This window comes from Pimephales promelas, chromosome 9 (genome assembly GCF_988280905.1).
Source record: "Pimephales promelas chromosome 9, fPimPro1.hap1.1, whole genome shotgun sequence".
Classification (NCBI taxonomy): domain Eukaryota; kingdom Metazoa; phylum Chordata; class Actinopteri; order Cypriniformes; family Leuciscidae; genus Pimephales; species Pimephales promelas.
Window position 1 is genome coordinate 26837395 of NC_142777.1, and position 27396 is coordinate 26864790.

The 27396-nt window shown below is 37.7% G+C and overlaps 1 protein-coding gene across 6 annotated transcripts in view; it reads left to right on the forward strand.

Moving 5' to 3' along the window:
• The window catches only part of diaph2 (diaphanous related formin 2), a 453020-nt gene that overhangs the window by 388535 nt on the left and 37089 nt on the right, over positions 1–27396 (forward strand). For 5 of the 6 annotated variants that reach the window (XM_039655194.2, XM_089134932.1, XM_089134930.1 and 2 more), the window contains 2 exons: positions 11141–11233; positions 12914–12964. In XM_039655194.2, coding sequence (XP_039511128.2) covers positions 11141–11233; positions 12914–12964 — 144 coding nt within the window. The remainder of the gene's footprint in view (positions 1–11140; positions 11234–12913; positions 12965–27396) is intronic. The other variant, XM_039655195.2, reaches the window with a different exon arrangement.

Below are 27396 nucleotides of genomic sequence, written 5' to 3' on the forward strand. Positions count from 1 at the left end.
GTGAAAATGTGAGTAATGTTGTAGGAGGAGTTCAAAAAGTATGTTATTTTTCTGAAAGTTTTCACGAGCCACTGAATCAGAGGAAATACCGTTTTTATTTCTTGCCCTTGCAGTTCAAAAGTTATTAACAGAAATGTGAATGCAAATTTGGACAGTTGGTGGCGCTAGAATGTTTGTCCTCAATCTGTGTACCAAATTTCACAACTTTCCCGTAACTTCTCTCGACAATAAGCAGAAATATTTACCTACATGTATAAATATATATAAATAAAGAAATGCACACCATTTATATAGACGGTACATCATGATGGAGTACGTTCCGAAATTAATCTGTTTATGAATTAATTGAAAGAGAATGATTCAACAATTTATTCATAAAAAAAAAACAGTTAATTTTTAATTAATCAGTGTGTTAGAACGAATAAGGTTTTGTTGTTGTTGCTGTTGTTGTTTTTTGTATAATTCAAGACAGTTTGCCCTGAAAATGACACAAAACAAAATTGGGCCCAATGATGTTGGATTATCCTAGAGTTTTCTTGAAATAGATCTTCGCTTTTCCAGCGGTTTAGATCATTTAATAGATGCTCTGCTTTTAAATTTACTATGACATTATTATTATTATTATTATTAGGTGTTCAAGCACGAAGTGCTGAAAACCTATTGTAATTGTAAGGATTTTTATTATTATTATTATTTTTTTTCTGCCGTAAAACGCATCGTGCAGACCAAACCGTAAGGGTTGGAGCTCTGAAACTTTGTCAGATGGTAGTACAAAAATCGAGGAGAGGTTATCAAATTATGAGCCCGATTGGCCCATAGGTGGCGCTATAGCAACCAATTGCGCGAAACTGCTCATAACTCCTAGACCGTAAGTCGTACACTCAAGTGTCTTATATCATTGGAAAGCTGGTCACCTGACGAAAAAAACGTATATCTCCGATTTCATTTCCGCCTGGAAAGATTTTCCGCCATTTTGAATTTTGTCGAAAAACTACTTTTGCGAACTAGTCCCTGGTTTTTTGCCCGATCGGAACCAAACCAGTGCAGAAATGTTCTCTGGAGTCTGAAGATCAATAATTATTGAAAAAAAGTGGAAATTTCTATTTCCGGTCGCTAGGAGGAGCAAAATAAACGTTGTGGGGGGAGCCTATTTTACTAAAATGACTATAACTCGAGAAGCAAATGAGATATCTTCACCAAACTCGGTACACATGTGTATGAGTTCAATTTGAGGTCACAGTAAAAAAATAGCGACGATTGAACACTAGGTGGCGCTATAAACCGAAAAAAACAGATAACCACCTAACCGTCAGTCCGATTGACTTGAAAATTGGTATGCAGTGTCTTGGTCTAAGGCCCCATGTATGTTTATGAGGACATTGGTGTATCTCAAAAAACATGGCCGCCATCAGCCAATGAAGTTTGAGCACCCATGAAACAAGGTTAACGAAGGCCGATCGGAACGAAACTCGTTGGGAATGTTCGACTCATGGCCCTAGAGGTCTGTAAGAATTTTGAAAGAAATCGGCCACTAGTTGGCGCTAACGAGTTTTATGGCTCTGTAATCACGTGGTTTGCACACACCCTCACAATATGCATATCAATTGATAGATCTCCTCATGCTGAACAACTTTGCTTCTAGAACCATTGCTGTCAATCAAATTGTTCATTAAATATTCACGTATATGTCAAAAACCTACTTTTGCGAACTAGTCCCTGGTTTTTTGCTCGATCGGAACCAGACCAGTCTAGGACAATTCTCTGGACTCTCTAGATCAATAATTATCAAAAAAAAGTGGAACTTTAACATTTGTTTTGCTATAACAGGGTCATTTACAAAAAGAGGCATGTCAATATGCACCCAAAGCCTATAAATCCTAAAGGAAAACTCAGAACATCCCAAAAATTGATGAGCATATGCGTCATCACATCATTAACAAGCATGCAAAGTTTAATGGAGATCGGACCATAGGTGGCGCTATAACTGTTAAAAAGCTTTAAAACCATGTATTTCCTATGGTGAATTGCCAGTATTGGCTGTAAATGGTGTTTTCCATCTCTGATCATATCATAATGTTAAAACCAGTGCAGTACAATTCTCTGGACTCTCTAGATCAATAATTATAAGAAAAAGTTGAACTACTTCATGTGGATGGCTTCAACATGTACTGTGTTGAAGCCATCTATTACTACACTTTCAGTGTCCCTGAAAGCATTGATCTCTTCAATAAACAAGTCAGAACACGTGGAATTAAATAATCATGAACATTTTCAGACAGATCGGACAAAATATGCCTGTAGAACAGTTAAAAAGGTGAAAATGATGGTCTGTTAAGCCAATAAGTGGAGTTTTACTGCCCCCTGCTGTTCAAAATAGTAAGTTGTCATGTATAATTCATATTATGACTTTATCAATTCACTAATTTAACATTTACAATCACATTTAGTCAAAAAGTACTATGACAACTGTCATATTGAATTAAAATCCACACACACTCATTCAGTTGTAGATAAATGATATGAATAACTACCACTGTTGTCACTGTTTTTAACAAAGTTTTATAAAATTAGATTACAAAGAAATATCACAAAGGTGTGTGTGTGTGTGTACATCTCTGATCATATCATAATGTTAAAACCAGTGCAGTACAATTCTCTGGACTCTCTAGATCAATAATTATAAGAAAAAGTTGAACTACTTCATGTGGGTGGCTATAATCGATGGCTTCAACATGTAACCTTGAAATGAATGCTCTGATCTTCTTAAAAACACGTGACATTAAATAATCATGAACATTTTCAGACAGATTGGACAAAATATGCCTATATAACAGTTAAAAAGGTGAAATCGAAATCAACATGATGGTCTATTAAGTGGTGTTTTACTGCCCTCTGCTGTTCAAAATAGTCCCTGAAGTTAAAAATCTGTAATGTACACAGTCATTCTGTTGTAGATAAATGATATGATTAACATGGCAACTATGTAATACCACTGTTGTCACTGGTTTTAACATAGCTTTATATCATTAGATTACAAAGAAATATCCCAAACATGTGTGTGTGTGTGTGTGTGTGTGTGTGTGTGTGTGTGTGTGTGTGTGTGTGTGTGTGTGTGTGTGTGTGTGCATAAGAATGCATTATATGGAGTTAACATGAAAAAACTGGTTTGCTTAATATTACTGAAATAGAGAAATAAAGTGATCCAATAAGTGGTTTTTCCTATCCTCTGCTGTTCATTTTACTTATCAATAGTCTTTCACATAGACACTAAAAAATCCTTTAAATAACATTATTATAACACAATCATATTTTGTCAGAGTTTATCACTTCAGTCGTTCTGCCTCTTCACCTACTTGCTATTAACGTTGTGAATAGCTTTACTATATTACTAATCACATTGAAATCCACGTTGAATCTTCTAAACGAAAGTGAAACCTTTAGGCCACACCCCCCGAAAAGAAATTCACTTATAACTCAAAAACTAAAAGTCGCTTAGTGCTCAAATTTTTATGGTGAGGTTCTCTCCGGGCTCTTGATCGAAATCTAGTGTCGCGGGGCTCGGGAGCGACCCCCCCGCGGATCGCGAATCCGTTAGACCCCGACTTTGAGCGGCTGTAACTCCCGACCTAGACCACCTAGATCCTTGTGGCATAGCTCGTTGGAAAGGGCCCGTCTTCATCTAGCTTCGATTCGAGTATGTTGTTATTTATCCCAGGCATTCCCAAGATATAAGCCGACAAAGATGCATTTCAACTGAATTTCCTGTCATTCATTTTCAACAGTTTATATAGAACCATGTTGTCCACTAGAGAGAGCAACAGCATTAGACATTTTAATCTTTTGAAACAGTTTTCAGCATTGGCTAACAAACAAACGCTCAAAGCTATTTATTATGAAATAATATTTATGATAAATAATACAATATTAACCCTGTATGACCTGCCATAGAACAATTCCACTAGAGTGTATCTTTGTATTTTTACATGCTGTGCTGTCATTCTTTTGAGCGTTTTCAAATGCCATACATCAAAAAAATCCTTACTGTCCCAATTTGAAGGCTATGTTTGTAAATAATCAATAGAACGTTGATAAATATCTCAAAAGTGCAATAAACAAAAAAATATATAAAAAACATTTCTACATATTTTATTCAATACAAAAAAATGATAAATGTCAACCGTAAACTTGTCAATGTGGAAAATGTGCATAAAACAATTAAAAACTATACAGAATTGATTTGAACTGTTTACATAAATTAGTTTAAGATAGACTCATTTTTACACTCATTCAAAAAAAGGGGATAAAAATGCCATGTAAAATATTCAATTACATTTGTGGTCAAACACACTGTAAAAAATTTCTTGTCAAATTAACAGTAACTTACTGGCAACAATTATCCAGTACTTGCTGTATTTCATTTAACAGTAAAATTACTGTAACACTAACAACAGTACTGTTAAGCATACTGTAAATTAAATAACATTATTTTACTGTAATTTCTTACCATATTAAAGTACAGAATTACACTGTTAATTTTTAATAATACTGTGTAGTATGAAATGTTATTGTATTTATTTTATAGTGCTACTGTGTAACAGAAAATCCGTAGAAATATTATTTTAACTGTTAATGGGAAATAGAAAAAAGAACAATTGAAGCTTTAACTGCACAAGGTTTATTGTGTATTTTCAAACACATTAGCGCATTTATAATATACATTTAAATACATTAATACAATTAAATACATTAATAATAAAAATGTAATATAATACAATAAAAATCATGCATGACAATCATGAACAATTATGCATAAATACATGCAAAAAAAAATATCAGGTAAAATAGAAAAGATTAAAGGGGTGCTATCTGATCAATCTATTAGAAAGATAGTTCATAACAACTCATCCACCCACTCCCTGCTGGGGTAAAACAGCTTAAACTAGTCTAAGATTGTCTATTGGTTTGAGATAGACTGTCTAACTGGTCAGTTGCTGATTTTAAAGGGTTTTTGGCTGCTTTCTATCTAAGGGACCAGATTTGCAGGGCTGCGAGACACATATAAACTTATAAACTATAAAAGCTTTGACAAGTAAACCACCAATCCAGATGAGTATTACAAAATGACAAGTTATCCAGTGTCCTTTAAAAAAAAAAAAAAACTAAACACAAAACAACCTCATCATGCACATGTGCCATGAAAAACTTGCATTATGGTATTAATAATCATTTATATGTAGACTTATGTTCTAACTTTTGCAATAGGAAGTTTTCTATCCAAGCTTTTATGCAATTAAACCTTAAACTGTACAACAACGTTTATTTTCACACAACAATTCTTAACAACTTGCAGATAGACAAAATTCACAGATGGATAATAATCTGTTTAAAATGTTCTCAGTGGGTCAGTGCTGGACCAAGGTATAGTAGTAGTAGTTAGATAAATAGAATAATTAAATTAGATTAGATTTACAATTCATCGGTCGTCAAGATGGATAGGGGTCCGGTCTTCTTAACATGCACAGCTCACACCTGTGGAAAAGGAGAACAGACAAGACAGTTAAAATACAGTACGTTTTTGTTGTTGTTGTTTTGGCTAAACAGCAAAAACAGACAAAATTATGTCTAAAGTGTAATTCACTTAATACTAAAATCTTGTTTGTTGGACTGTTGTTTAAAATCAATTGTTAAAGTATGTTCATTATGTCCTCAGTTGTATGCTGTGTAATATAATGCAATGCTATACTGTTCAGTGTTGTGCATATGTTTATGCCACAAGAGGGCACTAAAGTATAGGCTATGGAGGATGCGTTTGTATTATTATTATGTTTGTCCAAGTTGATTTACCGTAGTTAAGAGGATCATATTACTGAGAGAATCTTCATTAGAGACTGATGTGTCAGTGTCAACAGCTGAAATAAATATGCCAAGAACGGCTAAAGATAACTCATCTCTATCGTCCACTCTTTTCTTTTGAATGCAACGCAAGCTGAAACATAACTCAACATCAATTCATTTACGATCACGTGAAAACGTAGGTTAAATCTTGCTTGTGTGATACATGACTTAATATTTTGGACAAAAATACACCTGGGCGCTTTCCGTGGTCCATCAGTTATCACTGAGGTAACGTTAACGTTAAATGGCAGAACGCCAGGTCAGGATTTACACGAAAAAAAAAGCGTGAAAAAATCAATAAGAGGAATTGACACTTTAATTTTATAACAATAAATCCGAATCCTAACCTTGGATATCCGATTTCAGGATATCGATTTTCAATTCCTAACCCCTATAAGTTATAAAATAATGAACGTGCAGGCGCTTTCACCGACTTAACGTGGTAAATAACAAAATGATTAGACCATTTTGACCTTATAAGAGGTTACATATGAAATATATGTTAATAAAATCACATATTTAATCAAGTAAGTTAGGCTATCAAGATGAAAGAAATCCGCGTCTGACTTATGCTAGGCTTATAACATTCCGCGGCCAGTTCTTTCTAACGTTAATCTGTTAACGTACGTAACTCATATGGTTTGCATAAAAATATGAATTACTAACCAGATATGTATGGCGAAAACGTTGCCGACAGCGACGCGATGCACGGCCTGCACGTTCTTACAGAGAGAAGGGAACTGAAGAGTTCTTCATAAAATGGCAGCTGGTTGTGGTTATTTTTCGCGGTCATTTCGTACTAATGTATTTGAATTTTCAGTAACATGCCCCAAATGGCTACATTGAAGAGTAGCCTATCATATACATATTATATTAAAATGTCTAGAATAGATTAAATTGAATGTAGAAATCGTGGTCAGCTATTCTAAAAAACTTTAAAGTTATTAGCTAGAATCCGTATACACATTATAAGAATTATTACTTACCAGATGAAGAAGTTGCAGGTCGGCAGAAAAGACAGCAGCACCACTGACACGACAGAGAAACTCTTCCAAAGTCAAATATGCTTTCATGCACACCCCACTGACATAAATTATGTCATAAATTATGACTGTTAATGGTCAACCAGTGCTACATTTTTATTTTAAATGTAAGAATAACATTAGTAGGCTAGCAATTTTTCCGTGGAACTGTGTGTGGTGTTTTTCGCGGTCAATTTGCACTGTATTTAGATTAACAGTAACTGATAATTTCCCAGAATGCATTGAAATTCTACAGTAACATAGCCTACTGTCAACTGTGTGCACAGTACATAACTGTTGAAAAAACAATTTAATACTGTGAAAACAACTAAATATACTGTAACTTACTGTACATAGATTATACAGTAAGAAACTGTTGAGAAAAACAGTATAATCCTGTGAAAACAACAGAAATCATTTACAGTGCAGATAACATTTTGCTTTTGTATATTGATTGAAACATTGAATTGGTTAGAATATAAAATAAATACACCCTGTCAGAACAATTAATAATAAAATAAATATAAAATAAATAAATTTGTGTTTGTGTGTGTGTGAATATGCTTGTATTTGCGAGTGTATAAACTAGAAAAAAATTGATAGAATGAAGCAATGGTAAAAAGAAAATAACGATTAGAAGCAACAGCAGATGGGAGTCAAATGGGAGTCAAACGCATGGTCAAATGACGTAGCTTTTGATGTCATAACATGCAACACACGCTGGGGTCACAGTGCACAGGACATGATACGTCCATGGATCCGTCAATGAGCCATCGGAAGATTTTATTCAGGGTCGCTAGGGGGCGCGAAATAAACATTGTGGGAGGAGCCTATTTTTTGGCTATAACTCGAGAAGTAAATGAGATATCTTCACCAAATTTAGAACACATACGTGTGAGTTCAATTTGAGGTCACAGTAAAAAAATCACGACGATTGAACACTAGATGGCGCTATAACACAACAAAACCATAAAAACGGCTATAACCACCTGACCGTTAGTCCGATTGACTTGAAAATTGGTATGCAGTGTCCTGGTCCAAGGGCCCATGTATGTGTATGAGGACATTGCCGTATCTCAAAAAACATGGCCGCCATCGGCCAATGAATTTTGAGCAAATATGAGACAAGGTTAACGGAGGCCGATCTTAACGAAACTCGATGGGCATGTTTGACTCATGGCCCTAGAGGTATGTAAGAATTTTGAAAGAAATCAGCCTCTAGTTGGCGCTAACGAGTTTTATGGCTCTGTAATCACGTGGTGTTGCGCATATCCCCACGAAATGCAATTGCATTTGATAGATCTCCTCATGATGAACAACTTTGCTTCTAGATCCATTGCTGTCAATCAAATTGTTCGTTAAATATTCACGAATATGTTAAAAACCTATTTTTGCGAACTAGTCCCTGGTTTTTTGCCTGATCGGAACCAGACCAGTCTAGGACAATTCTTTGGACTCTCTAGATGAATAATTGTCAAAAAAAGTTGAACTTTGTCATTTGTTTTGCTATAACAAGGTCATTTACAAAAGGGGGCATGACAAAATGCACCGAAAAGCCTATAAATCCTAAAGGAAAAGTCAGAACTTCACAAAAATTGATGAGCACTTGTGTCATAACTTATTCAACAAGCATGCAAAGTTTCATGGATATCGGACTATAGATGGCGCTATAATTGTTAAAAATGTTAAAAACAATGTATACCCTATGGTAAATTGTCATTATTGAAACTTAATGTCTTTTGATGCTTTTGTGCTTAAAGGCCTTAAAGGCCTGAACTGCTTGAACACCGATAAATGCTGCTTGCAGCTTTAATTATTATTATTATTATTATTATTATTATTATTATTATTATTTAAATGTTCTGGTGGTTTTGTAAATGATTTTTCTGTGCACATCATTTTTAATATATCTTTTTTTTTTTTTTTTTGTATTCTTGTGCCCTCAGTCTTTAATCAAAATAACTTTGCATATAACAAAATAACCCTCCCTCTTGCAACAGCATTTCTTCTCTTCTCTTCTCTTCTCTTCTCTTCTCTTCTCTTCTCTTCTCTTCTCTTCTCTTCTCTGATGTAGTTGCGCGATGGCGAGACAACCTGTCACTCACATGAGATCACAGCAATAGTAAACAACAATCCAGTCAATTCCCGATGGACAAAATCAAGTCCAGCCATATTTTATTTTTTTATTTTTTGAGAAGTCGTTTCACTCGGAAATACAACACCATAGGGAAGAAAAAACTTCTGTTTCATGCCTACTTTAATACATCCCGTCCTGATGAGACAGAAAAATAATGTGGACCACATGCTCTGGCAATTCCTCTCAGATCCATGTGGAGAGATCATGAGCCCAGCTGGTTCTCGTGGAAGCATGGCCCAAAAGGACATTGTTAATGGAGCAGTCATGGGTCGCTTGGGAGTATGTTTCCCGTTTTAGTAATTTTGCTTTCTTGTGTCTGAGATCCTCTGAACCCAGCCTTCCCAGCTCTCCTGTCCTGGCCATTGCAGATGATGAATTGTGTTACAGTTAAGCAAGCAAGAAGTAGGACAAATTGATCAAAGTGTCAGGTGCCCCTTGTGATGTCTAGGTCTCCAAAACGAAGGAAATGAGGGAGCTGTCGAGAAGTTTCCGGAATCATGGTGCCTCTAATAAATGTTTACCTGCCTCCTGACACCCAGATTGGACATCAGATGGATGTAGACGCGTTTTGGGGACGTAAACTTTGGGATACAGCTACTTTAGGAACTGTCATTGCTTCCAGAGGACGATGGCACGCTCGGTGGAAAGAGCCAGCGAGAGGCATGTCCTGGTTTAAACCAATGAGCCAAGCTATCAGCCAAGGTGTTGTAGAGCAATTAGAGATAAGCCATGCTTGTTCTGCTCTGGTTTGCTCTAGAACAGCTAGTTTAATTAGCTTGATTTAATCTGGGTGGCTCTTAAACACAGTGAACCGCTTCTTTGATTTCCCAGTATTATTTATTTTATTTCATCCCACTTTGTATCATGTGTAAGCGCTTGTGCTACTGCTGCTTCCATATGGAAAATGCACTCGTGCAGTTCTGCCTCAGTGTAGCGAGTGTGTGGCATTTTCTGAAATTAATTATGTAGCGTGTCAACTTTCTTCCTCTTTATAAATTCAATTTGCTGACTGTCATCTACTTTGACTGTGCGAGGAAACAAAAGATTGATTAACACGCCTGAAACTGCTGCCTAAAGCTACCGGCATCTCTGCCACAGACGTTTTCTCTCTGCCAAGACAGACATCGAAATCCCAACCCATTCACTAAATATTTCCAGAGAACGACTCGATCATGTACACAAACGAATTGATGAAACGATCCCACACGCAACAATAAGTCACAGTAATGATTCTAGTTTAAAATAAAGCCTCTGCTGGACCGCTATGATATAGTGGGGACCATGGGTCTCATTAATGCTGGGTAAAGATAGATGACCCAGATAGAAGACCAAAAGATTATTTCTGAACCCCACTGTTGACCGATGCTTTGGATGTTCTGTGTCAATGAACATCCAAAATGTAATTATATTTTATCACACTTGCTATTGTTCTCAAACGATATAAATCAGCCTTTATATTTTAAGAAAGGTCTGCAATGAGGATCTTCTTTTTCCAGGGATGTTGTCATTTAAAATGTTAAGGGGTCTCTTATGTCTCCATATTCTTCAAAAAATTAAATAAATTCAAAATTTGATTGTGGGATTTGTCCTTTCACATAGTGAGCCACTCAGCTCATTGTCTTTTAGAAGTCAAGGCCCATTTGGCGGGAGATGCGTTGCACTTCGGTGGCGTGACCGGTTTCGAGGCACATCCCACTGTCATCGAACAATGATAAAAAGCCCCAGTATTGACCGGCTCCACACTAAATCTTGGTAAAGAGCACTTAGCTCCCCTGTGCAAGCCGCAGAGCTAATACCTGTCAATGGCCATCAGTGAACACTTCCATCCTCTGGCTCCTCTCCATACGTTAGCCACAGCCTCACAGCGCCTGTGTATTTAGGGAGACATGTTGTTCTCTTTGGTTCTCTTTGCCCTGTGTCCCGTTTTCTTTTCTTTTTTTGCTGTTCTGGTTTTGCTTTTCATTTTCCTCCCATACTCGGTTTATTGTAGCCTGACAACACTGTGTGGTATGTGTGAGCTGGAGTATAATGTGAATGTGTTCTACATGAAATTGAGCTCTGACAGGCAACTCTGTCCTCTCTACAGAAGGTGACGAGACGGGTGTGATGGACAGCCTGATGGAGGCCTTGCAGTCTGGAGCAGCCTTCCGTGACCGCAGGAAACGAACCCCACGCAATGGTAGGACTGATCCACATTCCCATGCCTTACATTTCCAGATGACTTTAAATGTAAAGTTCACCCAAAAATGAAAATTCTGTCATTTACTCATCCTCATATTGTTACAAACCTGTATGACCTTTCTGGCATGGAATGCAAAAGGAGACATTTTGAATGTGCATTTGAGTTGCTTTGCTTTAAAAAGGGCACACCAACATAAAAGTCATTTTAAAGGTTGTGCTGCTTTAATTAATTCATTTGTTCATTTATTAAACTAATTTGGGGAAAGATTCTTGAAGGAAAACTTTCTTTTCTTTTTTTAAAGAAATGTAAATCTTTTGTAACATTATAAATGCTGTTACTGCCATTTTTGATTAATTTATCCTAGCTGAATAAAAGTATCAATTAAAAAAATGGTGTGCATTCTTAAGAATGAGGAAGAGAATGTTCTGTTTTTGGGTGAACTATACTTTTAACAATGTACAATTGTAGGTCTCTACTCCGGAACTGTTTTTATAATGGATTCATTGCCACATTACCATTTTTAAGTCACTGATTACTGAAATTGATTGTAGACTCTGAGTCCTTAGAGGATGGTTTAACATAATCTTAATGTTAACATATTCCATCCTGCCATGATGAATTGCACTGACCCAGGGGAGGAGAAGCAGACCACCTGCTGTGGGTGCTACATTGAATTGAAATGCCAAGGACGGGCAGACAAGTGTCTATAACTGCGGTAGCTTTCCAGAACAGCCTCGTAGGATGACCCCAATCAGTCACTCTTTTCCCAAAGTCCTTGTCCATGCATGCTTACAGTGCATAAACCCGCTTGTGTCATTAGAAATTCTCCTGGGATGTAGTGAGATATATGTTGTGTACAGACTGAAAAAAAAAAAAAATGCATCATTAGAAAAGCCAGATAGGAAAAACATGCCAAAAGACATCACTACTCTGAGGAGGAAATGCATGAAGGGGGACTTCAGATCGCCATATCAAATGTACCTAATCTCCATACAGTATATTAGCATGCTCAGCAGCACTGATTTGTCCCTGAACTATTTTTCTGGCTTTACTTTATCTTGTCTCACAAAAAAAAAGTTATTCCCATGATCCTTTGTGTCAGTGCTGAGGTCTAATAAGAGGGCATGAATAAGTAAGGTGTCATGCTGTATCAAACCTGTCTCCCACTCAGCCCCCAAGCGCTGCCCCCTGACAGAGCCTGCCAGCCGTCCATGCTCAGAGCTCACCTACTCCATCCAGCGCTGTGGCCCAGTCTCCCTGACATCTGTTTGAATAAGACTGACATTTAGGAGAGAAGAGAGTGTGTAGATTAAACCTCACCAGTGCTTTTTCTCTCTTCGCTCTCATACTCCGTTTCTTTCTCGTCGCTTGCTTTCTTGTGCTCAGTGTCGCTCGTCCTCTCTCTCTCTCTCTCTTTCTGTTTCAGCCTTTCTCTTTCTTTTTCTGATGTGTGTGGGCTGAGGTTTGACAACACTGAGAGTTTCAGAGTGTATAATTGGTTACGAACTCCTGAAATACCTCTTGTTTGACGTGTCTCCCTCTTTCTCTGTCTCTCTCTCTCTCTCTCTCTCTCTCTCTCTCTCTCTCTCTCTCTCTCTCTCTCTCTCTCTCTCTCTCTCTCTCTCTCTCTCTCTCTTTATTTTCTGTCTGTCAATTTCTACTTCGTCATTGTTGCAGGTGATCAAAGCCCTTCCTGTTCTGCACCTCGGTGGCCGGGTGTTAACCATGGTAACGAAATGAGCCTATGTGTACCCCCTTGTCCTGCTCTCCTCCCAATAACACTTGCTTAAACCCCCCCCCAAAAAAAGAAAAAAAAAAACATTTGGGTTGAACTCTAAACAATCTATACTGAGCTCTAAAGCTGGATGTGTAGGGTTGAAAATAGCTTCTCTCTTGGGCTTTGTTCAGACAGGCTGCCAGAAATCTTTTTTTTTTTTTTTTTTTTTTTGTGGCATTATCAGCTCAAATATAATTAATTGCTTGTAACTAAATATCAAAATCAGATTTTAACTTTTTTTTTTTTAGTTTAGTCAGTGACTCACAGCACAGTGCCAATGAAACAGTTATCGTATAACCAAGTTTGTAAAAAGTAATAAAAAAAAGTGTTTTTGAGTTTTAAGTGGTGCAGATGGACCACTTAATGTGAATGACAAGTAATATAAATAGAGCAGCTGCAGTGTTCAGTAAAACAGGTATATATTTGAGTGTAGTGTGACCAAAGCCCTTGAAATATTTTACTCTCAATACGATTTCTTCAGTTCCTTGAATGTTATCTAAGAGATTGTGATTGATTCATATTTATTAGTTAAGATTCATTTAGTATACTTAATCTTCTGATCTAGGAGTTCTGGCTGCTTTGTATCCATCCAGTAGTTGGAGCTCAGGCTAGTTTGTTCCTCTTTCTAGCCATCCTACAGTAGATTACCTTACTAGTGCACCCTTACAGTGATGAAGCATGGCAGCACGTCCACTCCTGCAGTATGGAAGGCGAATAGAAATGATCTGTCTGAAGGGTCATTGCTTTTCTTAATTCCCATTGATGGGTTTTTTTTTTTTCCTGTAAAGCTTTCCATTCTTTTTAAGTGCCACCCCATGCACAGTGCACCAAAAATGCTCACTTCTTAATAGATTCTAGTCTTTTTCTGCTTTGGCCTACTTTAGAACCGCTATGACAGAGCTTTATTGCACACAGTCTCTCATTCAATAGTGTGTGGGGTGGGGTGGGGTGGGCTGGGATGGGCTGGGGTGGGGGGAATGGGGTGATTATATATGCCTGAAATGATTTGTTAATGTGCGCACGGCACAGAATCCCCTCACTTTTCTGCTTTGCATGCCTGTGAACGGCACCGCTACAGATATGCCTGTGAAAAACAGTACCACACTGTGCCCATTGGTGAATATGTACATTATTTATGATGTCAGTGAATATGTTTTATCTTGTAGCTTTCTGCTGTATTACTGATATGCTGCATGAACCATTCAGAATACATCAGTTTGAATTCAATGTCTGGATCAGCAGGGTTCATACATGTTGTTATGCTCTTGGGCTCCAGATTCAGTGACCTGATCCTGAGCGGCGCTTGAAGGCCTTTTGTAAGAATCAGCATTTTTCTAAGCTTTTAAGAGGTCTAACCTCAACCATCATACACACACATTGGCAATAGACCATGGCGGCAAGTACTTCTTTTTTTTTTTTTTTTTTGTTCACTCGCCAGACTTCTGACACACATACACATACATGTGTGCTTTATACGTTCATTTGTGATGTCATTTAAAAGCTTAACAACCAATATTTTAAGAAACATTAGTAAAACAAGCTATTCACGTTGGATGGTGATGGGTAAGCGCTAATGAATTTAATCACAAATTACTGCTTGTCCATTTGTTTCACTCTCACTATTAACCCTCTGAGCTCTGAGGTGTTTTCTGGGTCTTGGAGGTGATCTGACATGCTCTGACTTCTTTTTGTAATCTAAGAAACCCTTTCTTTAGGACATTTTTGGATGTGCCTTTCTGAAAAAGGATCTGTTTGAGGACAGTTATCCCTTTAAAACTCTGTGAAAAGCTGTATTGAAGCTACTTTGAAACTGTAGCTTACCAATTTAGAAGCTACTCATGATTTGTTAAATGAAGAAGTCAAGAAGTTAAATGAACATTTCACCCAAAAGTGAAAACTTTCTAATTACTTAATCACCATCATGGTGTTTAACAAACATTTTTTTTTTTTTTTGAAAACGAAATAGGATGTTTATCATCTCCAGTCATATGGTTTAGTAATTTAGCATTTAAAGTATAGTTGGATTAATCATGCATGTAACAATAAAGAAACCAGCCAAACATGACAAACGCTAGGCATACAGGTTCTACTAATTAGACTCTAAAGCACTGGTGCATTGATGTAGGTCAGTGTGCTGCAGCCTTAGGGCAGCAGACTGCCTTTTTACTTAGGTAACATAGTAACAATCCTGAGCATGCAGCCATTTCAGTTCAATCTTAGACCCAAGGCAAGCCCTGTGTCAGTACAGATATGGTAAATGGGTAATTCATTTTAAATAGTATTGTGAATTCAAAACTCGATTTAATGCAGGATACATGGTCAGATCTGACCTATATTTTGCTGTTGAGTTTTGTAAATACTGTCAGTATGCCAAGCTCTACTCACCAATAGTATAACAACGATGTGGTGCTTACACAGTAGCATGAATTGACTCATACCACACTGTGTTTCGGTGACTTTTCTGCAGTTTAATGGTCTTCAGCTGTTGCTTTGATGTGGATGTGCTTTGATTGATGTCTTCGAGTGCATGTTTTCTTGTTGGAAGCTCTAGTCGGCTGATACATTTAAAAATTGTGATGCTGGATTTTTATATTAGTATTTTAGCTTGTGTTAAAGCTCTGCACTGATCTCAGAGGTAACATCATTTTGTGATGAAGCCTGGGCCACTCTGCACTAAAAATCTTCTGTTTGAATGCCAAGGGTACTCTAGGAGATTGTTGGATACAGACAGGTAGCTGGTCATACATCCTTGGCATCGATTTCTCTGGTCACAGATGAAAGCCACAGGCTGAGTAGCTCTTTCATATGGGGCATCCCAAAAGGGACATCAATCAGATTTTTGAGGGAGACAATTTTATTTATTTACTGCCTTTCCAAGTCATTAAAACCTCTAACCTTCCCTTCTTGAGCTTTTACCTTCATTCTTTCGTCCATCAAAAGTTTCCTTGGGTTGAGGGACTCCTGTTTGACTTTGATTTGTGGAGAAATGGTTTATTAAAAACAGATGCGGCAAGATAATGCATGCCAGGTTTATGGAATTTGAATCCCAGTGTCTATTCTGCCCCTGGTCTACTAGTTAATTCACTCAGGCAGAGGAGAATGTGAGCCTTGTATGTTTAATGAAGATTAAATTACCTATTTTCAGTCATGAAATTTTAAAAGCAGAAAAGGGATGAATCTGTGAAGTAGCAAATGAGAAAGACAGGAGGAAGGCGGTAGAAAATATGAAAGCCGGACAAAGATTAAGTTTTTTTTTTCCTTCTTCCCTTCCCCTGTCACATAGTAAATGATCTCACCATAATTTGTTCCCTACCTCTGCCTCTTAATGAAGAAAGACCATTTTTGCACTCCATCCATGTCATTTTCCCCATTGTTCTTGCTTTTCATATTGCTTCCTTGCAATATTGACAGAAACACATCCTTTGTTACCACAGTTAATAATCAGTGTTATCATGTTGCAAACCCAAAACTGTGATTGCAAATCCCTTAGCAATTAATCCCTGATCCCTTCACTTCCTTTTTAAACGCACCAAACCAGCCACCTACACACTTTATCTTTACTCACACCCACATCCGTTAGATAGTAGTGTTGCCTGTAACACTTTCTGCCTGACAGCTAAGATCCCCACTTCCCCAAACCTCAAGCATTTCACTTCAGGGTTTTGATAGATGTTATTCATGTAGCTCACCCCATGGCACTCCTGCAGGAAGAAGGGCTGACGTGATTTGCTCAGGGCTGAAGGGACCAGAGAGTAGTGCACTTGGTAATGGCGTGGATGACTTAGTAGATCCCAGATATCAATAAGGAGAAGTGCTGCACAGTGACGCTTTTCTCAAGACTTATCACCTGCTTGTGATAGATAAGGATATTTTTCTTCAGAAGAAAGGGTGGAGTCGCATGGAACTGGGATGAGAGACCGTGGAAAAATGGTGAAAAAAATCCAAAAGCAAAGATGTGTTTTGTCGAAGTTTAGATGGATAGAGAGGATCGGAGGATCCTGTGAGGGTCATCTATCGGTACACGTGAAGAACCATGATAGAGATAAAGATGAGGATTTTATGTAGTGTTTGAACGGCCACAGTGCGTATATCTGATGGGAGGTTTTATCGAGGCACTTAAACAAGCTGACCGTGTGACACATCCGTTTTTAAAGAATAAATCAGATCTTGGTAAAACTCTATGGTCTTGAGTGGCTCCTTTCACCGTTTGTCGATGTGCGACGGCCTGAGCCATTTGATTTCCAGCAAGAATCTTTCGACCTCTAAAGTCTGCTAAAAAGAAACAGGCGACTGATTTTTACCCTCACACTGAGCGCACAGCACCGTCTGTGGATGTAAGGAGCTTGCGCTCTGTGTGTGTGTGTGCAGTGAAGGCCAGGTCGGCTCCCGGCGACAGCCCTTTCAGGAGGAAGTCAATTGCACAGCACCATAAAGGACCTCAGACTCAGCTGCTTTTGTCCACTGCCTTCTCCAACAGCATGAGGGGAGCTCCAATTGATGTGTGTAGAGTCCTAATACTGAAACCTAGGTGGAAAAAAAGTATTCTGGTGTTACTTGGTGTTTGTTTTTTTGCTCAGTAACTCACATAAAGCGTAAACAAATGGCCCCCAGGAAAGGTCACCTTAAGTGCTAATTGTCAATACTGGATCAATTTGCCAGGGCAAATATTCCTCAGCAGTGCATAATTGAGAGGTTGATCTGATTCTAGCCCTGCATATTTTCACTGCGGAATTGATTTCACTCCCAGCATGAGACGTTCTTAATATAGCCATAACTCACATTGGGGAAAAGTGAAGAATGTATCTCTCAAATCAGACCCAATGAGCTTTTTAAACACAGCCCCCACTTCTTAAAATATTGGTTTGATTATACTCTGAAGGGACATCCACTGTCGAAAACCTCAGCAAAGTGAATTAAGCCATGGTCGTGATGAATTGGAGAGGGAGCATTCCAATAAAGATCAGCGTAGGCCTAAATAAAGCAGCGTTCACCAGGAATTTGCTTCTGCTAGAGAAGGATAAAGGACAACGCTTGCTTTTAATGCCATTTTAGGTGGTACACCCCACAATTTCTCAGTGTGAGCGGTTAGCAGATGAAGAGTGTCTTCATTTGTGTGCCCTCACTCTCTGGCTCTGCAATAGAAATGAATATTTTACCTGTCCATTTTCCTGATGTGGATGCTTGTGATAAGTTGGTATGGTGCAGCTTGTCTCATTGCATGTCCCTATGTCTCTATGGAGTTTCATTGCAACATGCTACCAGAACACGTTTGAACACAAGATCCACAGGCAGAGAATTACTATTACAATTTGACTGAATTACTGTCAAATTGTCAAAGCACTGAACATGTGCATTATTTTCCCTCTCATTGAAGTATAGAAACACTTCTGTTTTGCTTTGTGTAAGGAACATATTTATTCAAGAGGATGTAGCCTCATGGAGGGTAAATATACTTTCTGAAGCTCAAATGTTGGGTAGACACACAATATCATTGAAAGAGATCATTAACTTAAACAGCTCAGCACTGTGAAACACTACATATGAAGATACTCCCGAGACGTTGTCTTGTCTGATCGAATGTGACCCGTCACAGCTGAATGTAGAGTAAAACTCTAGTAACTGTCCTGCTGGAAAAGCCTTGTGCATGTACACTGCAGTGCATAGTTGAAGCACTGTCTGAGCTCCATGCTGCCTCTGGTGACTTCTAGTTTGTATTGCACTATTATTTGAAGAAATAACAGTAGAAACCAGTAGAAAAAAGTAGAAAAATATTTGAAGAAACAGAAAAATCATTTTTGACAGCATTTTTATCAATCTCGATTAATGTTAATGTACAAAATGTATTACGTGATTGTTGGTGCATGTTTGTCTAGATTAATGTTAACATATTTTGAACAAACTGCTTGTAATTTATTAGCAAATTTATGCACCATGAAATGTTAAAAACGTGATTTAGCAGATGCACATGTTAATGCTAACTAAGATTAATGTTATTTTAGTATTATTTTTATGCTACAGTAATATGTATTCATATTTTTATTTTAGTTTTTAGTACTTTCAATTAGTTGCCATGGCAATATTTCTAATATTTGTTTAATTCATCTAATACTTTATCTAATATTTATGTTATTTGACGTTTTTAGGTACAACAATAACTAATGTTATTATAAGTAGGATGACCATGTCATTGTAGGGTCATTCAGTTTTATCTCAGTGTGTTTTAATCTCCTTCCTGGGCACGCCACTGCCTTTTTATTCCATTTTGTTTTGTATTACTTTTTGAGTTTTAAATGCAAATAGCATCATATAAACTACCACAATCAATGTTTCTACATTTCATTACTAATGTTGCTAATACAGTAGGTAATGCTAGTGTTAGCTTTAGTTGTTTTTGCTTGTGTTGCCTGAGGGAACAGGCGGTTCAGAGATGTGCTGAATGGGGCAGAAGCTGATGGTGGCACATAACTGTGGGGACACACCAGAAATTCCATCAGACTGGTGGCTTTTAAAGCACTGACACAGCACAAAGACACAGCTTCACTAACACCACCACTGTTGAGAGAGAGAGAGAGAGAGGAAGAGCGTTTGTGAAAGACAAAAGATAATGTAAGGAGAGTGGCAGACCACAGCCATGAGCACTGAGAGGGCAAAATCTGGAAGCCTATATTGAGAGGGAGGAGACATGTAATAAATGGAGAGAGAGAGATAAAGATAGATACAGACAGAGCTTGAATAAAGCAGAAGAGGCTTGTGTGTCTGGTCAAAAGCTGATCTCAGGGGGAAATGTGCGTGCGTATGCGTGTGTGTATGCAATCAGCAGGAATCTTCCCTCGCACTGGCACTCCCCATCAAGTGAAGCGTGATCCTGGCTGACATCGCTCTATCACTAATGCTGACGGATGCCCATTTGCGACTCGTCTCATATTTATTTATTTATCTGTTTATTTGCGTCTGGTTTATTTATTGATGGAGCTCAAAGATGTGACGGCAAATTTCCATTTGCTAAAAAAGAAAATGAACAGTGTGCAACATTTACACTTGAATGAACAGCCTCACTAAAGCCGTGCTCCACCTTTTCATTTAGATTTCAGCCATCCAAATATCTATTCCTCTCTGGTAATGGAAAAGTGATATGGCCCATTTAGTTACTTAGCACTGATCCCACTGGTTTCATTGCTCCAGTGCTTTTCCCTTTCCTACTGTTCTGGCTCAGATGAATTTGAGATATTTCACTGTTTTCTTGTCATATTTACCTGACTAGCAACAAAAAAGAGTTTAACATTTTGTTTAGCATGCTCTTACAGGTGAAATGTGCAATATTGCATTGGTTGAGCCATTGTTTTTTGATAACGCTGCAAAGTGCAGAGGAATCAACATACGATTTGCTCACTTACTAGTCTGTGCATACAAATTTAGTAGGGTATTTTAACATGGAAAAATCACACACATCACCTTTAAAAGTGTAATATGCGTTTAAAAGTATATCAAACCAGAGTCAGTGATCATGGAGATATCTTATGCTCTCTATTATCTCCCTAGAGCTACTCATATCTAGGTTTTCCTCATCTCTACAGTGATGCAATGTGTGTGCAACATGTGTCATTGTAATTGTTTTTCATTTTCACATCATCCCGTTTTACTCTCCTTAGAAAGAAACCTCACCCACGCTATATTAGTCTCCATGCAATCGTACTGGAGCGCCTAAATAGCAAATGAAATGACACCTCCACGCTTTTACCAAGCACCCAAGAGCCTGTGAAATGTATCTTTTCTAGACACGTTAGACTCATTTATACTCGATGTTCAGTGGAAATTAACCCGAAGTTACTTGTTATCCGGGTGTAAGTTCACAAAACCACTAAATGGGGAATATTTTACTGTGCAAGAATGGACTAAGATGCGTCATATTTTATATATCAACTAATATATATATATATATATATATATATATATATATATATATATATATGAAGAGTTCAGATGCAAAAGCCTCTAAGTGCCATTTGAAATTTTTATCAAGCTTGTATATTTAAGTTCAGTAATTTCACTTAAATGGCAATGAAGATTACCTATTAATTGTCATTTAAGTGAAATTACTGAACTTAAATATACAAGCTTGATAAAAATGGTCATTTTAGAAGAAAATTTCAAATGGCATTTAGATGCTTTTGCATCTGAACTCTTCATATATAGGTAGACAATTGTGATAGTCTAAATATGCTGACTTTTATGACAATGTTCCCAGTCTTGTTAAAGAGTAGCCCAGGCTTTATATGAAGAGTTCAGATGCAAAAGCCTCTAAATGCCATTTGAAATTTTCTTCTTTAATGATGATTTTTATCAAACTTGTATATTTAAGTTCAGTAATTTCACTTAAATGGCAATGATAATTACCTATTAATTGTTATTTAAGTGAAATTACTGAACTTAAATATACAAGTTTGATAAAAATCATCATTAAAGATGAAAATTTCAAATGGCATTTAGAGGCTTTTGCATCTGAACTCTTCATATATTTCTTAAGCTTTTTATTATTATGATATAATCTGTTCCAAAAGCAGTGTGCAGTTTGTTGTTTTCCTTGCTTGAATCTATAGTGCGATGCAAAGGGTAATATTGTGATGTGTTTCCCGACCCAAGCGCTGTTGACATTACCCATGTTTACAGCGGGTTTGCTCTACAGTGAAACTTATGCATAAACAGTATGCGAAATTATAATGGAGAAATGTTTCAGCTACATTTGCCCCTAGTTGAGAGCAAAGAAAACAGATTCAGATTACTCCCCAGCAAGGGATAAATGCACATGTACCATTCATCTGCCATATTCTGTTTGAGAGTAAATGTTTAAGAGCATAAGTATCAGTGAACTGCAGACACGGTAATTGATCAAGAGAAGTTCCACTCTAACGGGGGCGTCCAAGTGCTCTCTGGAATTGCAAATGAGCTTTTATTTTATTCAAATTCAATTTTATTAATGTTCTTGCAGACCATGACGTTTTCAAATAGGTCAAGAGATTCTCACTAAGTAGTCTGAATTTGTTTAACAGGCCACCGAGGTTAGTAAGAGGATACAAGCTGGCTTCATTTCAACCCCCCTGTAAGTGATCTCAGGGCCTTGAGCTGGACATATGCTAAATACAGCTTTTGGTGAATAATCTCAGTAATCAAAGGTTACGGGTTTCAGCCAGTGTTTATCGTCTTGCCTTGTTTTGGCTCACTGAACTCACTGACTTGATATAGACCACTTTATAAATTACTAGTTGAATGTTTGGAGTACCAAGCTACTATTTGTTTGTATTAAATAGAATACAGACACTACATTTAACCAATCCGATGGTTTGATATCCATGCTTTTGAACCGCATAAACCATGAACAGTACGCTGTCTCGTTTGTTCTAATATTCAAAGGGGCATAAACAAGAAAGATAACAAATACAGCAAACCTCCAAGAGACACCTTTAGTATTCATGAATTCCATAAATTACTATGTTGTGTGGCTCCCCCATAAGAGATGACTAATGTGTGGGTTTAAAAATAGACAGTGGGCTTGAACAAACCCATTCTCGTGAAACGACGGGTTTGGAAAAGGCAGCATGGATGCAAGCGTGAGGCCTTTGTGCTGCAGAAACACAAGGCAAACCATTTGCGGACAGTGAATCAGTCAGAATTGGTGTGGCTAAGTAACCTCTGCCCTGGTGGGAAAAGTAACTGCAGGACGAAGCGATGCACTACATTACCTCAACTACAGAGCTCTTTTCCCAGCAAATGCACTTTCTTCATTGGGTCAGGTCACCTTTTTTTTCCCCACAGTACTGCACAATGGCTGAGGAATGAGGCATGTGAGCGTGCTGTTTAATAGGGCATAACCATCTCTGCATGTGACGTGGCAACCTGGAGGTGGCTGCACTTAGGAAAAATGCTATTAATTGAACTCATGGCCTCACATCAGCCACCGTTCATTATGTGACAGGTATAAACACGCATACTGACACTCACAGTAATACTCATTTGCACTTCGCATAGGTTTTGATTAGCTTAAAAGCGTGTAAAAATCTTTGGAGCTGCATGTTGAGTTTTACAGGCATATCTTATTCCTCCTTAGATATTTTCATTAATATGTTTACAGTGGTACTAACTTGCGGTCGGAAGGAGTTATTTTTCTTATGCCTATTGTAAACTTTTATGACTGTCGATAAGGCTGATGGGGCGGTTATTCATTTTTTTACGGGATCTTTTAGTAGCAGAATAGGTTTGTGCTTATAAATCCTGAATAATTGAAGAAAGGAAACAGTCAGTGGAAGAGGGCTTTTATTGAATCCGATGCCATTGGAGCACAAAGCCATGAGAGGTATTAGCGACGCTTCCTGTGTCCGTACAAGTTCACTCTCTACACTCTCATACTAACTTGTCTTTGTCCATTCCCATGTTTGTACACATACATCATTCCTTAAGTTGGCTGTTGGCCTTTGTCTCTTTAAAGAGAGAAGATTTTTGTCGTGTCTTAGACCCCCATTGGTTCACTCTATCAATCGCCACACTTTCTTCCTGTGCAATGGAGCAGATCCTTACTAAAGAAGGATCTGTTCCATCTCTCTTGTGTGTTACATTAATTATATCAAAATCTGACATCTGACCCAAACGTTCACTTAGCATGTCTGCCGTGCCCTGACCTATTTAAATGGCCCGATCAGTCACCCGGACCACGGCGAACAAGGACCTGACAATGACTGATATCGCAATTTAAAAGCCCCAGTGTTTTACTGCATGTGTTTTGTTTATGTATCACTATTTGCAAAGCTGCCAATGAGGAAAGAGCTTTCAGATCTAATAAATTGGAGCCAAGTGCCCTCCACCCTCAACCGTCCCGCTGTTGTCAGTCATCTCCCCTCATAATAGGAAAGCGGGCCTCTACAATAATTGCTTTGATGGTCCAGCCTGAACAAATCACTTCTGGGCATAGAAAGAGGCCTTGGAGATGGCAGCCAGAGAGAAAAGGTGGGAATAAATTAAAGCACTTTGTGTTCCTTAGGGGCATGTGTCCCAGATTTCTTCAAAGAAAAAAAATATATAGAGAAGGGGGGGGGGGGGAAATATGCTTCTTTCTTTGCTTTAGGAATAAATGTAGCAATAAATGCAGCAATACACATCCACCGGCCACCGTAGTGAAATGGGTTATTCACAAAGAGACAAAAGACACTACATAGTTAACTGACAGATGAAGAAAGGGGGATTTGAGTGGAAATAATCTGATTTTGAACGGGCTCGGTTTTTAGAAGAACCTCTGGTTGGCTCTTTGTGTGCTAACAAAAGTTGCTCTCTCTAAATAGAAGGCTTTGAATGTTTTAAGGCTTGTAAAAGGGGGACTAGTGAATGTTCCAGTCTAAACTTTGCCAAAGGCCCTGCTGCTAGGTCTTAGTCCAGGATTAGGCTTGGGCCATTAAGATACCCCTGGGATAGGACTAAAATGAATTGATGCTGATGTCCATTTTGTAACTTTAGTGCCAAATCTCAGCGGCAGATCTGAAAGGGGTTATGACAAAGGACACTGCGTGAGAACAAAAATGTCATTTTTAACAATACTTTCTTATTTAGTTTATCATCAAAAACTGTTTCTTTTTTTCTATTTTATAAAAAGTAATATTATATGTATGTTATTATTTTATGTTATGAGGAACATAATATTACATATTCAAGTTTTTTATATATATTTTTATACTACAACCTAATTTTGTGGCAGTGAGAACAATTTACAATGTTCTTGCAAAAAAGTAAAACTATTACATAGGACCATAATCAAATGGTGTTGCAACTAAGAATAACATTAGTTTAGAGATTTAGGGAACTGAGGGGCATTGTTCAATGTGGGCGGAGGTGTTTTCACTTTAAGGCGGGATGCCGGTGCATAGGGCAAACTCTATAAAAGTCTCACACATGACCTCTTAATTACAGCTGCTGGGTTCAGTGTGCATGGCATCATCAATCCACAGCACCACACAATGCCGCCTCCCTCAGCCTCCGGCACAGCGTGCAAATGTCATCCAGAATGACTTGACTTCCCATGGGCAGAATTATTTCCCAAGATCTAGAGGCACGCCTCTCTTTAGTTCCAGCCCCCACCCCAATGCTGACTGTTTTACTTTTTTACCCCCCCTCCCTCAGGCCAACTGACAGACTGTTACAATTCTTTGAAAGTGCAGGTGCTGTCTGTGTCCAGCCTTTTTGAAAGGAATCAACAGGTCATACAATTGTATGTTGCTGTTGACTACTATTTATCCCTTTGACATTGTTTACATGCATTGTTTATATAGTTTTTTTTAGCACTAATACAGCATAATGAAAAGCAAATAATTTACTGTAATCATTTTTTATCATTCGCATGCTGCCACAGAAAATGATAGGGAATTGAAAGGTGGCACAAGTCTTTTTTTTTTTTTCATAAGCAAGCTAAATGAGTGATATTTTAGCAAATATTTTTAGTTTGCTTTTCTTCTTCACTCGTAAAAAAAAAAATGGCAATTTGCATCTATCATTATTCTTTAATTATGCTTTTATAATTCTTAGTCATTATTACAATACTTTATTTTATATTTGGTCATTTTTCAGACATTTTTTTTTTCTCTCCACCATTCCAACATGACAAATTGGTGTGGAAATGTATTCAGAAAATAAACAAAATTTTTTATTTAAAGATGTGGATTACACAAAGAAACTATATGTTTCTTCCAAAATATAGATGCTATACATACAAATATTTAAGTAATTGAGAGTTTAAGAAGTCATCAGTCAATGCTTCATAGGAGTAGGTAGGTTGTAAATTGTTTTTTAGTTTGTTTTTTTTTTTTTGTTTTTTTTTTTTTTTTGTGTGTGTGTGTGTGTGTCATTGGTTTGCAGCAGTTCTCTGATTGGTGGAGATTTCTCTGCAGAATCATGGGTATTGTAATTTTTCACCTGGAATTCCATTTTTGAACGTAACTATTTAGAAGTTGGTCTGATGATTTCAACAAAAGCATATACCATCGACTAAGCAACCTCGTAGCTAACAGTATGGCTGTCTTTAATGATTTATAGGTTAGTATTCAAAATCAGTTCCCCTATGGAGAACATTAAAGACATTTGTATTTTTGGATCCCAGTTGTTGCACTCAGTTAATTTAACAAGTAGAGCACTTTTTTATTTTTTATTTATTTTTTGAGAAAGTAATTCTACACCGGTAATAAAAACCATGTCCAGATCATTATCGATTAGCAGCAAAGAAATGTTAAAAACTTAATGAAGAGCATTATCACTCTAAGGGCCCATATTCATCAGTACACAAGGCTCATTTCCTTTTTTGACTAATCGTTGCGGCATCTGTCTCGGCTGTCAATTACAGGTACGCCCTTAAGGGTGAGGTGTGATCATATCTTTTTGCATCATAATTCTGTCTCGTTCTGTATTCAGCCTTAGTTTGCGCTGTCATTCTTTGTTAAGAAAACAGCTAACAAGTGTAGCCACGTTGCAGCTTTTCAAAAAATCAGATTTAGCATGCAGATGCTCAATTAAGGCAGCTCCTCAACTCCAGGCAAAGGACAAGCTGTGTCTCCAGACGCAGAAGCAGCCATGTGTCTCAGGTAAGCGTCGGAGCCTTTGCCTCTCTCCATCTATAATTAACTTTCTCCTCCATAATTCAGCCCTTTTCTCCTCTTTCCTGTGATACGACATCACTCCATGCTAGTTAGCTGAGCAGACGATCCCCATGACATCCCTCTGACACACTTCTCCTTGACTGACTGTTCCAGACCCACTACCGGAGTGAGAGTGAGGAGTGTTATGGGGTTAAAACATAACCACATCTGTTGTCGTCTCGCATGATTTATTTTGTCGCTTCTGTACGGCATTGTGGTCTCATAACCGTAATCTCAAAGGAGAAGTGTGTTACTTTGCTCTTCTTCGGGTTGCACCGTAATACACTGAGAGATAAAAGTACGTGTAGAAAAAATTTCCACTCAAAAAGTACTGGTAAATTCAAAAATTATTTACAAATAATGCTTCTGAAATACTCTCTTTAGTAGGTACTTGATTGAATAAGTAATTACTTTGCAACCACTAAACTAGTATGTTCTTTTCTAGTACAAATGTTTGAAGTACGAATGTTATCAGGATGTACTACATTCGCCATGTTGTCATTATCATGTGGTCTGTGTTTACCATTCATAAATTAACACAGTCTCATCCCAAGAAGTCATATAACTGACGTCTTGGGACGTCTTTTGACCATACGTCAACATCCACCTTTTTAGGGTACCCTTAAAGTCCCCGTGAACCGGAAGTTGCAAACGATTTTTCTCCAGTGCTGTGACGTATTTCCAAGTGAAACGGAATATTGAACAGAGGGCAGGGTTTT